General features: G+C 38.9%; 1 protein-coding gene across 2 annotated transcripts in view; it reads left to right on the top strand.

Annotated features, from left to right (window-relative positions):
- Positions 1 to 3,165: 3,165 nt before the first annotated feature.
- Positions 3,166 to 18,459, top strand: part of LOC121507362 (filamin-B) — a 135,323-nt gene continuing 120,029 nt past the window's right edge. For both annotated transcript variants that reach the window (XM_041783659.1, XM_041783658.1), the window contains exon 1: positions 3,166 to 3,632. In XM_041783659.1, coding sequence (XP_041639593.1) covers positions 3,341 to 3,632 — 292 coding nt within the window. In that variant the 5' untranslated portion in view covers positions 3,166 to 3,340. The remainder of the gene's footprint in view (positions 3,633 to 18,459) is intronic.

Genomic DNA, 18,459 nt, shown 5'->3' with positions numbered 1-18,459 from the left:
CTGTAATGAGTTGCATGGATCATTGAGCTACATAGCTAACAGCAATGTATCTAATGTAGCTAAAGCTAACCTCAAAAAGCAGCTATGTTTACACGTTTCAGTGTCTATGGCTTTAGCTACATTTGCCAAAGCTTGTTGCTATTGCTAACTTAGCTACATTGGCTAATGTGGTAACGATAGCTATCTTAGCAATGTTTGCTTTAGCCAAAGCTAACAAAGCTAAAGTGAGCCACCATTTATGTTAACTTCTAAAACTGCTCCATGCAGAAATTGATCCGGGGTTTGACCTCTGACCTTTTCTCTGTTTCATTTATGAAATGTTGCTTCGTCTTTAATGTTTCCAAAGCATTTTTTCATGAATGTAGTGGCCAGACTTTGTTTATGGATAAAGTTGAATTTAAAAAAATCTAAAACTGTTAATCGAGTGTTACCGCGCTTTCTTTCTGAGATAGATCTCAGATGAACGGGCTGGGAGAGCGGGCGTCACGGTCTGCAGCTGGATCCTTCTCAGAAAAGTGGGAAAAGAAGATCCAGGACATCAGGCAAGAATGGGACAACATTCCTCTCCCATTAGCTGGTCTCCTCACTACCCAGATCTTTACAGACTGTTGTTAAAAGAAGACAATGGTAAATATGACCCTGTCCCTGCTTTTTTGAGATTTTTTTCTGCCAATAAATTTGAACTGAGCTCATATTTTCATGAAATGCTGAAATGTGTCGTTTATGTTCTACTGTTAATAAAATATGAGTTTTTGAGATTACACAGCGCCCAAACTTTTGTGGAATCGGGTCGTACTCTGACGTTTAGCGGAGCAGATGGACGCAGGAGCGTGAGATGAAACCCCTGAAGTGTCTGCAGATTACCCCTGAGCTCTGAAACCGAGTGATGTGACTGATTCCACGTCCCTGATTAAACAGGCGGAGCCATGTGTGTTGTCATGGAGACACAGAGAGCGTCATTAAACACGCCCTGACCTGTCTGCACGAGCTCCACTGTCAGCTCACACACCACAAACACGCCAGTCACCCAGCAACATGGAGATCCGGCGATTTCCACGACATTCTGGAGAGTTTCTGTGTGAACGTTTGTCCATCCGTGCTGCAGAGCAGTGAAACTCAACGTGTGGCTCTTTTATGTCTTCATCTAAAATATTATTCCCCAGAAAACTTTAAAAAAGGGAAATTTTTTGCCCCTTTTTACTGTTTATTACCACTTTTTACCCATTGAAACTACCCTTTGTCATTAAAGACCACTTTTGTCAAACTTTTTGCCCAATTTTGCCAATTCTTTTTGCCACTTTTCACCCATTTAAGCTACTTCTTGTCATTAAATACCACTTTTTCCCTACTTGTCGGCCATTTTTGCCTCTTCTTTTTGCCACTTTTTCCAAATTTTTTGACACTCTCTTTCAATTTTAGCCCTTTTTCACCATTTTTTGCCACATTTCGCCCATTTTAGCTACCTTTTGCAGTGAAATACCACTTGTTTCCCTTTTCCCCTATTTTTGCCTCCTCTTTGCCACTTTGTTCCCCGTTTGTGCCCTTTTCCACCATTTTTTTGCCCATTTAAGCTACCTTTTGTCTTTAAATACCACTTTTTTCCTACTTTGTGTCTATTCTTTTTGCCACTTTCTTCCATTTTTTCCCCTTCTCACCATTTTTTGCCACGTTTCACACAATTAAGCTACCTTTTGCCATTGAATACCACTTATTTCCCCTTTTCACCATTTTTATGCCACTTTTTGCCCATTTAAGCTACCTTTTGCTATTAAATACCCCTTTCCCCCATTTATTTGCCCATTTTGAAACTTCTTTTTGCCACTTTTTCCAATTTTTGCCACTTTTATCCCATTCATGCCCCTTTTTCGCCACGTTTATCCCATTTAAGCTACCTTTTGCCATTAAACACCACTTCTTCCCCATTTTTGCCTCTTCTTTTGCCACTTTCTTCCAGTTTTTGCACTTTTTCACCATTTTTTGCCACGTTCTGCACATTTAAGCTACCTGTTGCCATTGAATACCACTTATTTCCCTTTTCACCCATTTTTGCTCTTATTTGAAGAAATTTGGGAGTACTTTTATTAATGGTATCATTTCAAATATTTTCATATTGTTTCATTGTTTTTATTATTTTTTTCTCACTGTCATAATTAAATCAAAAGTGACTGAGTGTCAGTGGGTGTGAGAAAACAAGCAGCGATAAATAAAACTGAATGTTTGGCTTCTTGCTCCGGTATGAAACAGTCCGGGGTTTTTATAAAGTACATCAGTGTGAGGAGCATGAAGTAAGGGAAGACATACATGATGCTGTATTCTAAGTGTTTTCTAGCTCAGGCCTTTTCAATTAGTGGCCCGGGGGCCACATGTGGCCCAGAACCAACCCCCAAGTGGCCCAGCCTGTGGTCATGCCAGAGATGCAGAGGGCAGCCTGTTTCGCAAGTTTTCATAAGTTCCCACAGTATTTCAGACCGACAGACGTAGACCCAAAACACATGTCCATTTCAACTGAAGCTACAACTGTGCAAATTTCGTTTTTTTGCATTTGAAGCCTGGGTAAGCTGTGACCAAAATTATTATTTACAGAATTTCATTTTATTTTTTCATTCTATTTCATTTATTTTAATTCAAATTAAAACACATTTCCACTACTTCATGTTATGTTCAAATACAGCACTGTTGTTTTGTTTTATGCACTTTTTGACGTGCTTTTGTAATGTTAACAAATTTATAAGGGAGAATATGGATAAAAGTGCACATTTTCATCAGATTGATCGATGCTGGTTCCAAATTTGACATTATCAGCTGCTTACATGTCCGGCCCGGGTACGGCTCTTGATTTTGAAATTTGGACCAGCTAAATTTGTCATTGGATAGCCCTGGTCTAGCTTCTCCAAGTGCTTCCTGTTTGAAGGGGTAATGCTCATTGAAGTCACTGGAGGCTGATGACACTACTGTTGCCAAGAATCTTATACAACCCATCTTGAAAAATACAGGATTATCCCTTTAACCTGATCAGGTCCTACTTATCCCTAATAAGAGGGAGAAGCTAAAAATGTATTCCGAACAAAAGCTCAGGTCTCAGGAGGTTAGATCCAGAAGGAGGCAGTACCGCAACATAAAGCAGGTGAGAGCGGAGAATTCCGAGCTTCGGTGGTTGTACTTGAACGCAGCAGGAGCCAGCATTTTCTCCCTGAGTTCAGAAAAAAACTTAAACCAACTTCAGGCTGCACCGAGGAAACACCGCGAGGACACGACGCACGAGAACCGGCCAACTTTGTGTCACCTTTACCTTTAGTTTGATCCAGAACCGCTAGAGAAACTTCCACAATCAGCCTGTAAGATGCCGGCCACAGAGAAGGAACTGGCTGAGGACGCTCCGTGGAAGAAGATCCAGCAGAACACCTTCACCCGATGGACCAACGAGCACCTGAAGTGCGTCAACAAGCGGATACATGACCTGCAGGTGGACCTGGGCGACGGCCTGAGGCTCGTGGCGCTGCTGGAGGTTCTCAGCCAGAAGAAGATGTACAGAAAGTACCACGCCAGGCCCAATTTCAGGCAGATGAAGCTGGAGAATGTGTCCGTGGCTCTGGAGTTCATTGATAAGGAGAACATCAAGCTGGTCTCCATAGGTGAGTAACGGGGGTCCATTCATTCATCTGGAAGTTTCTGTGAGGCTCCAAACAATCCCAAACTCACCCTACTTAATGAAAGGCTCTCTAAACACGAGAAAGAGGTCTGCACCACCAATACAACAAGTCCAAGTTCAGCTTTCTCCCAGTTTTCCCAGTTTGCAGCCCCAAACACGCTGCTGTCTCCAGTGAAACCTACGAACCTCCTTTTATTATCTACCAGTTTTAGTGTAATCGCTTTTTTTTGCACAATAACGGACGTGATAACTAACTATTAGTGACGATTGTTGAGTCATTTGAGCCACTTCTTCATTTCGGCGTAAAATGCAAACACAAAGCAGCTCATTTATTTATCAAATATGGGCTTTTAAAAGGGTTCATGCCGTTTACCCACCTGGCTGGATTAAGCAAGGTAACAAAAGACGAATGAAACTTTTCAAAGTTTATTTTAAATTAAAGCTTAAGTTCATGTTTTAATAACTAAAAATTCATACTTGGAGAAGTTTTCCTTCCAGTTTTCAAAGTTAAAAACCTGAAAACAAGCAGTTTTCTCAATATGAACGAAATCTCATTGAAAATCCGTTAGTTTACCATGATTCCACTTTACCGCGGAGTATCTGTATCAACCATCAATTTTACAGATATATGTTGAATCATTTAGACCCATTCTTTGATTCGGCATACATTTCAATTAAAAGCGACACATATTATTTATCAATTTCAAGCTTTTTAAAGGCTTTATGCCGTCCGTTACCACCCACCTGGTTGCATTTAGCAAGGTAACAAAAGCCAATGACGCCGTTAAAAGTGTATTCTGAATTAAGGCTTACGTTAATGCGTTAAAAACTAAAGAATACTGGCATAGAGAAGTTTTCCTCACAGTTTTCAAAGTAAAAGCCGAGGACGTGCCGTTTCCTCGTGTAATACGTACGAAATCTCACTCTAAATAGACTGGTTTGACATGATTCAGTTTTTACGCTAATATTCAAATCAAATATCGATATTTTAGATATTTCTTGAATCGTGTTGACCGCTTCTTTTATTCGGCATACATTTGTTATCCAGTGTAGATCATTTTATTCATAAAATTTAATTTTCAAGTGGTTCTCTATACGTTTTCTACCGCCCACCTGCAAGGTAACAAAAGCCAATGACGCCGTTAAAAGTGTATTTTGAATTAAAGCTTACGTTAATGCGTTAAAAACTAAATAATACTGGCACAGAGAAGTTTTCCTCTGATTCAGTGTATTTATACATCATACAGTAAAGTGTATTTATCATGAAATGATTGTTTTTATAGAGGTTCATCTGCTCACTTACCACCCACCTGTTTGCAAGCATTTGTGGACCAGGCAAAGTTTCAGAAGTTTGCATTTTACTGAACATAGAGCCATGTTTTAGTGAAGTAAAGTGTCTAGGGAGGTTAAACAACATTAAGTCCATGTCAAAAATGAAAGTTACAAATGTTTGCAGTAGTCCCAACGTTCCCCGTCCTTTAGTTTGTGTGGAAGTTTCCTGGGATTTCCAGGGTTTAACCACATTCACCCAAATGATCCCATCAGTGACACGTCCCTATGTAGAGGAAGGAAAAACAGTACTTAAAATATTCATGTTTTAACAAGATTAATCTCCATTTCAGGCTCTTTATGGTCCTGTTAGCTCTGGAGATGCAGCACTAGCTGCTGCAATGTCAGGCAGCTTTATTTATAGAGCTCCATTCATGCATACAGCAACGCAAAATGCTCTACAGAGCCAAAAACAAGACAATAAAACAGAAAGGGCATCAGAAGTCGTGGCACAGAGCAGAAACAGTCTTTAAAATAGGCCAGTAACATAAAACAACACAATCAAAAATGATCAGTAGAATCTGCTGAAGTTTCTGCAGCCATGCTGCTAAAACTCTTTAAATCTCTGATATTCATTGAGATAAAAAAATTAAAATATTATTATTGTGTAAATATTTGATGTAAACCATAGTTCTGCTCCAGTTAAACTCCAGTCTGGTTCAGTCCAGGTTAAATGCTGATTAAAGTCTACAGAGAGCTTAAAGTGACTTCTTCTTCTCAGATAGAGTTTGTCATGTTTTGGGTGCGACATCGTCCACACGACACAGCCGAGTGTTTTAATGAGCCGACCTCTGCAGAGAGAAAACACACCTGTGTTAATGAGCCCGGCCTCGTGTGGAGAGGTGAAGTTTGTTGAGTGAAAATATTTCACACCGTCCTTAAAAACCCATAAACGGTACTTTTCTGTTAATGAGGTTTGTCAGCTGTCTGAGAGGAGCGCTGACTTTTACTGCTTCATATTTGTCTTTAACAGGCTGCTCGCTGTTGGGATCCAAACGTAGAGTCTGAGTTTTATTGGTTCAGGTTTCCACCTGTCCTCTGCCAGCTGTAGTAGCTCTGTTTATTCTAAATCTAAGCACCAACATCCATTATTGATTTGTTCTCTGCTGACCAGGGAAGGCTGTTCTTAGCAGCTGCTGATTTGGTGCATCTCATCTTGCACATTATGCTGTGTTCATGATTTCCAGTTTTTTTTCTTCTGTTGAATGACTGATTTGTAAAGCACTAAAGAGTCAAAACTGTCTTGACTTTTATACCTCTGCATGATTGAGAGCAAAGGCTGGAGGCTTCGTGTGTTAAGGTTTGTAGTTTGTCAGTCCAGGCTTGTTGTGAACGGGACATCTCATCCACGTTCGTAGTGGTTTTCTCTGGTCTTTGCACTAACGTCCACTGGAAACATGGGTCTGGCTGATTATTCATGATGATGTTTGTTATTTGGTCAGTTATCTTAATTTGCATTTTAATTTACTGTTTTTGTATAAAATGAATCAAAAAGCAGGATCTTTGGCTCCACCGGTGGGTGCGTCTTCCTCTCTGACCCACAACACTATCTGATTGGCTACCAGTCATGCAACACTGAGGTTTGGGTGCCACTGAACTCATCACTTCCTGTTTTCCTGCCACACTGTGCCGTCCATCTTGACAAAGGTTGTGCTGATGATCATGCAGGTTTTACTTTTGTTGCAATAATACATTATGAAATAAAGTTAAATCAGCAATACTCTCGTCATACATTTCACACTTTTATTCCAAAATAGATCTACAGTTTTACTCTGTGGAGACGGCTCTGCTCTAGAGACGCTCCCTGGGTTAGTCAGCAGCAGCTTTGACTTTTCAGAGAGTGCATGGCTAGAAACCCCCATATGGATATGCTATTAAGGAGGAGGCTGGGGTGGAGGAGGTGAAGCTTTAGTCTATAAAGGAGGAGGCTGGGGTGGAGGAGGTGAAGCTTTAGTCTATAAAGGAGGAGGCTGGGGTGGAGGAGGTGAAGCTTTGCCAGCAGCAGTTGTATGGCACATCCGCATTAATGCAAACAGGGTTTAGTGAGATGTACGTCACATTTAAATGCACTGCTGTTGAGAGAAGAGCTGTGATTGGCTGCGAGCTGGGAGTTAATATTAGGATCAGCTGATGATGGCTGGGCAGGACTACTGTATCCTGCATGAACTGATGCTAAGCTTTGTTTAATTGATAAGTAAATGTTCCTAAGTCTTATGAGCTAGAAATAATCACTATCACTGACTGCCTATAGCCTTAGAAGCAGTTTGCAGGGCCTGATCCCCTCTGACTGGATCCTTGGTCTGTGTTTTTGCAGCTCCTGTTTTATCAGAAGCACCTCTCTGCTTTATTAGAGAGGTGAGCAGTGGTCAGACCAGTGGGTGGGACCAGGTGTGATGAAGACTGAAGGATTCTTGTTTCCTGTTCTTTTCAAGCGATGTTTGCTCTTTGACTCATCCTCGGACTCGTCCTCTTTTTCAAACATTTAAATTCAAAGTCCGACTGAAAGAAAGCTCAGAGCGCTCTGCTCTTTTTGTGACCTTCTGCCGACACCAGAGTTCATTTCAAATCCACAACACTTTGTTTGAAGACTAAAGCTGCTTTCTTACATTCAACAGATGTTTTTTTTCTTCCAAACCAGCTGATGTGAAATGTTTGAGTGAGCTTTATTTCTGGAGTGTTAAACTGTCTCGGGGCGCTGAGCGGTCAGAGTGTTTGGTGATGATTGGAGCCACAGAGCTCTGAGCGTGTGCAGTGATGTAAAAACCGTGGAGGTTTGATTTTCCACACCAGAAAGGAAATGTCTGACTGGGTGGTGACGGGTGGGGTTGGGACACACACACATGCACACAGGACCATGAATTTTTAACATATTTGTCCTCGTATCTTACATCTTAATGCTAATATCTTTATTTATGCTCATATTCTGTCTCGAAGTAATCTGAGCGTTCAGCTGAAGCTTTCCTCTGCAGCATAAGTCGTGGTTTATCTTTCCTGGGGTTTGCAAAAGAAAAATAATGAAACTGATCCTGGATCTTATCCTCAGCAGGAGCACACAGACAGAATTTAGAGCATCATTTGCCTTTTTTGGTTAGAATGATTCATTTGTTTTTATTGGGAAGCTAAAAGCATCATGCGTCAACAAGCTGAACACACCTCTGGTTGAAACATGTTTTAAGTTCCAGATACGGGAAATCCTGGCTTTCAGGTGGTGACATGCTCATTTGTTCCATTGTGATGAGATTAGCTTGTATAAACAAGAGATTTAGGAGTCAGGAGGTCCCACAGTGAGAGTCACAATCAGCAGGTGATTCAGTCTCTTTATTGTTTAAATCAGATCAGTATTGTGTGTATGACCTTGACTGGTGTCTGAAGGTTAAATGATTTGTTTTAGATCATGTGTGTTTTCTGTGCAGGGACATTAGAGCTCATATGCTAGGGTAGGAATCACTGGGGTTACTGTCTGTTGTTTACATGCACAGAGCCTGCAGAGGTCTGATGGAGGTGACGCTGTTTGGCCTGAAGCACCGTGATGTAGAGGAGGTATGATGAAGAATGAGTGAAGAGTTAGCATGGAGAAGGGTTGCTCTGCAGCAGTGGAGCTCCAGCCTTCCTGAGGGCCAACTGATGTATCTCTAAGCCCCGCCTCCTGAGCTCACTCAGACATATGCTTTTCTAACAAAGATATGTGCCCCTGGCCTGTCCACAATCCCCCCAAGAATCAGAAACACTAACATCCCCCCACCTTTCTCCACCTTTCAGAAAACAAGCCGTTCTCAGATTTTTCCCTCATGATGTCATGTGGGGAGTTAGCCCCGCCCCCAGGTTTGGTTGGCAGAAAGTTCCACCTTCTTAGACAGCTCAGTAACATTTAAAGCTACAGACACAGAAACTGCTCATTCTGAGCAGGGCTGGAACAGAGGGGTTTTAGACATGCAGCAATCCAATACTGGAGTGTTTTTACAGCAACAAGCTTCACAGGCATGTTTTGGGGACTTCTGAGACCGATATAAACTTGTCTTTAAGGGGAAAAATATGTGACCTTTAAGAGCAGCAAACATCACCTGTTTGTGTCAGTCTAAATTAGGGCTGGACGATTAATCGCAAATTAGATTAAATCACAACATGGTCTGCTGCAATTTACAAATCGCACAAGTTGCAGTATTTCTTTAACTTGAAATGTGTCAAAATACAAGTTTGATAAATCCATTTTCCAGCAGCAGAGATTTTATGCAAACATTCAAGTTTAAATTTTTTGTATTGGTGTACAAAAATCCTTCCCTTTATGTTTTATGTTTGTTATCCTTTATCAAAACCAGTGACATTAAAATGATGATGCCCTTCAATAAAGCAATTGACATCAAATTTGTAAAATGAGCAACATTTTTTAGTTAATTCTATCTTAAACTGTTGAAGCTAAGTGTTTGTTCACCCCACCCTAGCCGCCTCCTTTATAGCTTAAAGCTTGTTGCACCCTCAGATTCAGATTCATGCTACTATGGATAAATTGGGGGTTTCTAGCCATGCACTCCCTGGAAAGTCAAAGCAGCAGCTGACTAACCCAGGGAGCGTCTTTAGAGCAGAGCCGAGCCAGAAAAGACGCTTCTCTGTGTTCATGTGAGGTTTAGTGAACGAGATAAAACACACTTCGTCTTCTCAGGATGCCTCCTGTCGCTGTTACCTTTACCCCATGCTCATCGTTTGACCGTTGCTCTAATTTATGAATGCATAAATTAAATAAAACTGCAGGAAAATCAACATTCCTAAAGCTTGTCAATGGAGGTCTATGAGCTAGAAATGTGATTGGATTGTTTCATAAAAGGGCGGGGCTTAGCAGATCTCATCTTTATTTAAAATCACACCTGCAGCAGGAATATGTAGTAACATCCTGATGAAATGACACGTCAGAATATTTCTGAACATGGAGGAGGGGACTCCTGAACTTTTAACTCAGGCACTTTTGAATGAGGAACAGCGTTCTTAGCCAGAGTGAGTCAGGATGTGCACAGCTACAGTCTGATCGTCTGATCAGATCCAGCATGATTACACAGGTGATGTTTGTGTGTCACATATCTCACCTCCATGAGGAGAGGAGGAACCAGACGACCACAGAGAGAGAGGGAGCGTGGGAAGATGATGTTAGCTGCTGTTTGACCGTGTGTGTTTAGACTCCACCCTGCTTCATACCCACCAGCTGTGGCTCACTTCTAATGAAACTTTAGTGCGGGATTGATGTGTCTTCTCTAAAAACAGATTAAGATTTCCACAGTTATTTCACACATTTATGTCTCCCATAGAATATTTAGTCACATGTGAGTCATCTTTAAGCCTCAAACCTGCAAGATCACTGCCCAGTTCCTCGAGTGTATCACAGAATTTGAGGTCTAAAAGTTTTAAATAAGGATAATCTTTAACCAGACTCAGAATCTGGTTTTTATTGCCAAGTACATTTTCACACACTAGGAATGTGACTGTTTGGTGCAAAACAGAAAACACCAATTTAGCACTTTTCTTGCAGCAGAGACGTTACGCATTAACCCTTAGAGCTCACAGCTGTTTGTTTCACCATCAAGTCTCGCCTGGACTTTTTCTTAAAAAGCTTGTAAAACATCAACCCTGTGGTGCACAGTCAAGCTGTGTACACCCTTTTTATCAGGACAACCTGGACTTTAAGAATATATCTACTACAGTAATATCACTTGAATTATGAAAAAGTTGTTGGACTCTAAAGACAAAACAAACAAATCAGAATTTGAAACTTTTCATTGATAACACACAGTAAACAATAGTGACTAAGCATTTTCTTTGCACAGACTTATTCTCCATCTCTTGGGGACAAAACGGTGAAAAAATAAACATTCTGTGACTAACGGTTTTCAAAGTATCAACTGGTCGACTACAACTCCCACAATGCTTTGCATCTAAACGTTGCCCTCAACAAATTTGGCGCTGCCTACCAAAGAAAGCCAAAGTAAATGATCGGAAATGGATTAAAAATGGATAAAAGGACGCTTATTTGGAATATTGGGTAAAAAAAAAAATTGTAATTATATTGTTCTCTCAAATCGTTCGGCCCTTGATGATGGCAGAGTAGAAGTGCGTCATCATCGCCTTTGGCAGGTTGAACTTCTTCAGCTGCCTCAGAAAGTACTTCCTCTGCTGGATGGAAGGAGCTGATGTTGAGCTCTGACTTGAGGTCCGGGGTGACGAGGGACTCCTGGAAGTGGAAAGAGTCTGTCACGGAGGGTTATTGGGGCGGGGATGTGGGCGGCAGCATCCTTCCTCCTTCCACTCCTTTTTGATAACTCACCTTAACTTGAATGTAGGACAGATGTTTTTACTTTACTTTGGCAATGTTAGTCTCATGTTAAATGCCAACATGCATGCTTGCACCTGTTCTTGCATGAATGGGAAAAATTCCAGTAAATTAATATGATTTTTTTTATCTCTTTGTAAAGCACTTTGTGACCTTGCTATTCTTGAAAGGTGCTGTTTAAATAAACTTATTATTATTATGATGATGATTGTCCTGGCTGATGTGCCAAATACTGATATTTTAATGTGAAGAACACGGCGCTCTACATAGATTTCCCTCCCTCTCAGACTCGTGTCACAGCCTCATGGCTCTCTGCGACGGCACTCATGACGTGAATGTCATTAGCAGCCGGTGTGACTAAAGAAGAAGAAAATAGCAGGATAACATAGGACAGAAGGCAAAGACGTTATTAAAAGGAAGAAATGAAATAAAAACTGTCACCAAGTTGAAGTGGAAAATTAGTAAATCCTGCACTTTTCTCATTTGTAAGCATTTATATTCTTTGATTAATCCGGTAACTTTGATTAACAAACAAGACAAAGTCCACATCACTGTCATCAGAGATTAAAATGCCTTTATTTTTATGTTATGGTCTAATATGTGTCCGTACTGTGAAAACAGGCATGGCTAAGCACATGGTCATGCATATGACATGTATGTGCCATGAAAATGGAGGCACGCTCATGTATTAGACATAAATATGCTGTGAAAATGAAGATATTTTAATCTCTGATGCGCGTGCCTTGGAGTTTTCCTTGTTTACTCTCTAACTACATGAACGTCATGGTGCAGAGAACCCTAAACTACTCCTCAGTGAGTCCACGAGGCTCTTCTTTCTACAGTTTGTGGTCCATCCTGTTGGATCGATGTGATGTGATTGTCCTTCAGTTATCAGAAATAGAGATGTCCTGTGGTGACCAGTGCCACAGATGTTTTTAAGCCCTTCTTTTGGTGTCCATCTCATATCTTCTTTAACGTCTGACCTTGAAAACATACCAGTTTGTCTAACTGCCGACATTTTCTGCCCCGTGAAAAATCTCTGATTTGATTCAGTGGTTGGATAAACCAAACGTCAGGATAAGATTGGACACGACAGATGAGCATTTGAAATTGATGTCTGCTCATGCCACATTGTTTGGCTGATGGTTGATGCATCAGTGCATCAGAATCCATCCGTCCTTCTTCTGCTTATCCAAGGCTGGGTCAGGGTGGCTGCAGACTCAGCAACACTTTCCAACTCCGTCTGGGGGATCTCGAGGCTTTCCCAGACCAGATAGGAGATGTAGTCTCTCCAGCAAATTCTGGGTCTTCCCTGGGGAAGAGACTCAGAGGCAGAGACTCGCTGCCAAACCAGAGGGAGCAATCCACCATTGTATGTGATTTTTTTATTTTATTTTCATTGCATCACATTTTTGTCATTTTTGGCCATACAGGTACATCTCAAAAAATTAGAATATAATGAAAAAGTTCAATATTTTTTGTCACTCATTTCAGAAAGTGAAACCCATATATTATATAGACTCATTACCAAGGTTATTATAGTTTGGGATTTTTCATCAGTTTCTATGTTATTTATTTTTTACTTTCTGTGTTTGATTTCAGTTTAGTTTTTATTAGTTTTGACTGCTGGTTTGTTGGTTTAGTTTAGTTTTTATTAGTTTTGACTGCTGGTTTGTTGGTTTAGTTTAGTTTTTATTAGTTTTGACTGCTGGTTTGTTGGTTTAGTTTAGTTTTTATTAGTTTTAGTGTTAGTTTTTTTTTACGGATAGATGTCGGCGCTGAGTGAGAGTCTGACATTTTGAAAAAGCGTATTCAAACAGGCTGTTCTGCATTTATAATATATTTATTTTTCATTTATTTAATGATGATGTTTGAATACAACTCCAGACATAAAACTACCACTGTGTGAAGTCTTAACCAATCAGATCAGACCATTTTACTCCCCAGACTCTGGTGTAGGTGCCAGTCAGTCTGGTTATGTCAAAGACTAAAGCTAAGGAGATTTTGTCTCCATTTTTATTTTAGTTAGATTTGTAAGTGCACTATACAGTTTTAGTTCGTTTTAATTTTTTTTGGTAAAGCTTAGTTTTTATTTAGTTTCAGTGAACTAAAAGGATTTTTGAATTTTAGTTTTAGTTATTTAGTTAGTTTTAGTTAACTATAACAACCTTGATTTCAAGAAATAACGGCTTGAAATATTTCACTTAATGTGTAATGAGTCTATAATATTTGGGGTTCACTTTCTAAAAGGAGTGACAAAAATATTGAACTTTTTCATGATATTCTCATTTTTTGAGATGTACCTGTATATTGCATATTGTACTGTTGAGACCGTTGAACTCCAACCTCTGATGCTAAAACTAAAGATGTTTTTTGCAAGAAAAGTATGCATCCTTCCTCCATATTTTCTCTACAGTTAGTCTAAAACCTGCAACAGCTAAAAACAACATAGGCAGGTTTTTCTCATTCTGGCATCCTCACTAGAAACATCACAATATGAGATTTTACATCACCATCTAAGGGTAAATGTATTGAACTATCAGTGCCCACTCCAATATTACAGGACCAAAAATAAGAGCCATAGACAACCAGTGATGGGCAACCTCTTCTTTTAAAGGGTCAGAAGCTGCAGACTGACTCCTGCTTGCTGTCCTAAAGGCGCTAATATGTTGGCAGCGTTTCTTGTACATCTTATTTTAAAATTTAGCCAGTGCTCTCTCTTTACTGTTGGCAGGTTTTGGTCAAAATATGAACTAAAGAGGAAACTAAAAATCTGATCAATGATAAAAATGTGCTCCAATGGTTTATCAATTGCCAGAAATGCCTAATGCATCAAATGTAATAGAATAAAAGTTTTTTTTTATTGCAGTTCTTCTTGTTTTAGATTTCAGAAGGTTAAATAAAATGACACTTTTTTGGCTATTGTTTGAGGTATTGGGCTTGACATGGTTGAGATCCTGCAATAAAAGGAGATTTAAAACGTGCATCCTTAAGTATATAAATGTTGACTGTTATTAATTCCCTGCTGCAAGTTTTAAATGAGGTCAACAGCCAGGAAACGCCTGAATGAGGCGTTAACATCAGAGGATTGAACTCTGTTCAAATCGGTCATTGAGCTTCTCTGTAGGCGAGTGAAATGTTTTATATTTAAGGCATATTGTCACAGATTAGTCGAAGCTAAACTTAGATAATGCCTGCATGACTTCATGGTTTCTGCGTGTCTGACTGACGTGCGGCCGTGATTCTTGCAGCAAACATGAAGACTCCTACTTCATCACTGTTGGATTGCAAAACACCGTCTGTGTTTCTACCTGCATGCTTGAATGTTGCTCAATATATTTGGCATGCTGAGCCATGGGTGTGTCTGTGTTGTATAAAAAGGGCGTTGGCTCTCCTCTTGTGCAGACAAGTGCTGCAGAGAGAAAAAGTCCACTTTGTTTGTGAAGTTTGTCAGTGAATCAATCAGATGACCTAAAGAAAAAAAGATTGATCTGGTAACTGATTAGTACATTTGTGATTATCAGAGGTGAATGGTTGTCATAGCAACCTCACATTTCTTCAGTGTAGTTCAGTGAATCCATGCTTGCTGTTGCATTTGTCCATCCATCCAGGCTGTTCTTGTGAACATGATATCTTAAGAAAATTTTTGGGCTTTCCCTCAGCCTTTGCACAAAAATCTACACTGATTCATGGATGAACTATGTCAGTTTTGGAGGTCAAAGGTCAGGGTCATCAGGCCTCATGTTTAACCTTTGCTGCACCTTAATATTGTGAGGTTTCAGTCGGCCTGTAGTCAACTGAAGAAAAACTCAAAATCAGTGAAATCTGTTACTGAATATTAGGGATGCTCAGCCAAATATCGGTATTGGCTGATATCCAAATTTTTGCTGATATTTACATCTGATATTTTGGTCATGTATATCAGCATATTTCAACTGTAAAATTTGGCCATAAATACTGATGAACTAGTGGAGTTTTAGGCTGAACCAACAGACCTATGTATGTTGAGATCTTTTTCTTTATTCATTCTCATTCTTTAAACTTTAAAGTGTGTTTTAAGAAAAAAAGTTTGTTTCTTTTATCATCCTCAAACCTAAAATTGTGTTCAAAGGACTGAATTTTTTGTTATGTAAAACATATTTAAATATCAGTATCAGCTAAAAGGAATCTATAAATATTGGTATCAATAATGGCTACAATGTATCTGTAAATATCTGTATCAATATCGCTATCGGCTAAAATGAATCTGGAAATATCTGCATCGATATCCGTATTGGCTAAAATGAATCTGTAAATATTAGTATCGATAATGGCTAAAATGAATCTGTAAATATCTGTATCAACATCGGTATTGGCTAAAATGAATCTATAAATATCAGTATCGATATCGGCTAAAATGAATCTATACATGTCAATATCGATATTGGCTAAAATAAATCTAAAAATACCAATATTGGTATTGGCTAAAGTGAATCTTTAAATATCGGTATCCATATGGGTGTCGGCTAAAATGAATCTATAAATATCGGCATATCGGCAAAAATCCAATATCGAGCATCCTTGTTGAATATCAGTGGTACTGGCCGATAACTGTTTAGCATCATACAGGCTACAAAATAACCTTAGATCAAGGTTTTCTAAGTGTGGGAGAGTGAGCTTTTCTTTGGAGAAAATAACCTCAATAGAAAATAAGATTTAAAAAACTCATCATTTATGTCTCATCCTTTAACATTTTTTGCTTTAACATTATGATATTTTTGATATTTTGGTCTACGTGTGTTTTTAAACATCCGTCTTACCCATCTAATCATTTATTTAGTTCAGTAATAAAATTATAACCAGTTGTACAGTGTCGTTGAATTTTTATGAAAAGTGCTTTATAAATAAGATTTATTTTTAGTGTGGATGCTGAGTCAGCATCCACACCATTGTTCTTTGGTCGGCCATTTTTATTCTTCCGCACCCGCTATCTACTCCTTCATTATTTGTTGTAGCAACACCGTTAAAACTTTAAAAATGTCAGCTTCTTACTGGGACGATTGCAATGACTTTTCACATTTCTAACTTTTATAATTGTTGAAATAGTTAACTTTTTAAATGATTTTAAACAGATGGTAAAATTCCACAAATTGGCACTTTCTACAACTCCTCATAATGTTGGCATTTCTGATGCTATTTTCACTGTTCTACTGTTAAACTTGGAAGAGTCTTATGCTCTTTTCAGCTATTTTTAATTATTTTTTCTTCTATTTGTATTTTTTTTAACTATTTTGCTTTTTCTAAAAAAGAAACAACATTATTTCAAATTGGCCAGCATTTCAAACCTTTTAAATCTCTTCCTACTTCTAAGCCTATAACTTCAGCTCACTTCCACATACAGACTTCATTCTTGATTTAAAATGTAGGGAAACTCTTCAGCTATGTAGGAATGATTCACATTATTGATATCTTTAACAGATTTCCAACAGTCACTGATCAATCTTTATGCAGATTTTGGTCCTCTCAGACGTTTACAATGGCAGTAAATGGAGAGGCTTAGAGTGATGATGTCACATTCTAGAGCACAGGAGCCGTTTGGAGTAAAGGCAAAACTTCCCAAACAAACTGCTCTCCTGGAAAAAATATTTGGTCCACAGACACCAACCAAACTTTAAAACGTAGCCACACATCTCCGTTTCCTCACAAAAACATTTAAGGTCAAAAGGATAAATGGTTTTCCCACAGTGGGGTTCAAAGCGTGACCATCGTCCCTTCAGCTTTCAATCTGCGCCAATGTTAAAATTGATCCAAGAATTCTCAGTGAAGGCTTTCGAAACCACTTTTTAAAAATTGCTCTTGAAGCATGATTTCTCACTTCATAGACACAAAACACACATCACTGCGTTCAGCACCTTCTGCTGATTCTCATGATATATTTGGTTTTCTGCTAGCTGTTACAGCTAAAGCTAAAATTGATATTGTTTGAGTCCTATGATTTGAGTTTTAGGTTTGAAATTGCATTTTTATCTAGTTATCATTAGACTTGGTGCTTTTTCTCAATAGTCTTTTGCTGTCAGTAGCTTCAGTAACCATCTTTTAAAAATATGTCTTTACTAGAAAAAAATGGTCTACTGTTAAAAGTAAGGAAAAGCTGAATTAATGAGGTTTTCAGTAAAATATGCAGTATACGCAAAATTAAGCATTTTGTCTAAATTATCATTGATAATCCTAAAGAAGAGTGTGCAGACACTCTGCTCTCTCTTATTGAGGTTGTTTCATTGGTGTCTGTGTGTGCAGTGTTGTGAAGTACACAGTCAAAAGTCCAGAGGTCAGGACGTCACCAGGTGACATCACTGTCTCCTCTGCTCTGTTTCTGTCCATAACATTCGTCTGTGCTTTCTAGTGAGATAACAAAGGCACAATTAAAGTTTTATGCCAAGTGAGGAATGAGGATGGAGAAGGGGACACTCAGCAGCTATCAAACAAAATCCTGCACCTTCCTGCATGATTGTGTGGAGGTGTCGATGCGTTGTTAAGTTCTTCAGAGCAGTGTTTCTTCAACTTGTTTACTGGTGACTAGGGCTAGGCAATTATCGCAAATGAGATTAAATCACATTATGACATGCTGCAACTTACAAATCGCAGAAGTTGTACATTTCTTTAACTTGAAATATGTCAAAATACCAGTTTAATACATTCATTTTTTTCAGCAGCAGAGATTTTATGCACATTTTGCATTCAAGTGTTTTTTTTATAAAATGGTTTGCAAAAATTGTCTCTTTAATGGTTTATGTACACTTTACTTAATAAAAACAAAAATCCTCATTCAATAAAGCAATTAAGGTCAAATTTGCAATATGTGTGACAATAATTGCATTAGATACAGTGCCTAACAAATGTATTAGACCACCTGTCATATCTGTCTCAGAGACCATCCAGCATCATGAAGTGCTTTAATGCAGACTCTTTCATTTTCAGTCAGCTCTCCTCGTTTTACCATATTGAACAGGAATGAGGAATTTCAAACTGAATTCACCCAAATTTGAGCCAGCTCACTGGGCTTCTCTGAGAAGTCAGAAATGAATCACAATGACAGTAAATAACTATAATTTGACATATTAATCAAGAAATATTAATGTGCTTTACTATTTTTTCAGTTTTTTTGTAAGTCAGTAAATTTAAAATTTCA

The sequence above is a fragment of the Cheilinus undulatus genome, linkage group 3, assembly GCF_018320785.1.
Source record: "Cheilinus undulatus linkage group 3, ASM1832078v1, whole genome shotgun sequence".
Classification (NCBI taxonomy): Eukaryota; Metazoa; Chordata; class Actinopteri; order Labriformes; family Labridae; genus Cheilinus; species Cheilinus undulatus.
The sequence above is the reverse complement of the archived record's forward strand: the minus strand, read 5'-3'. Positions and strand labels throughout refer to the sequence as shown.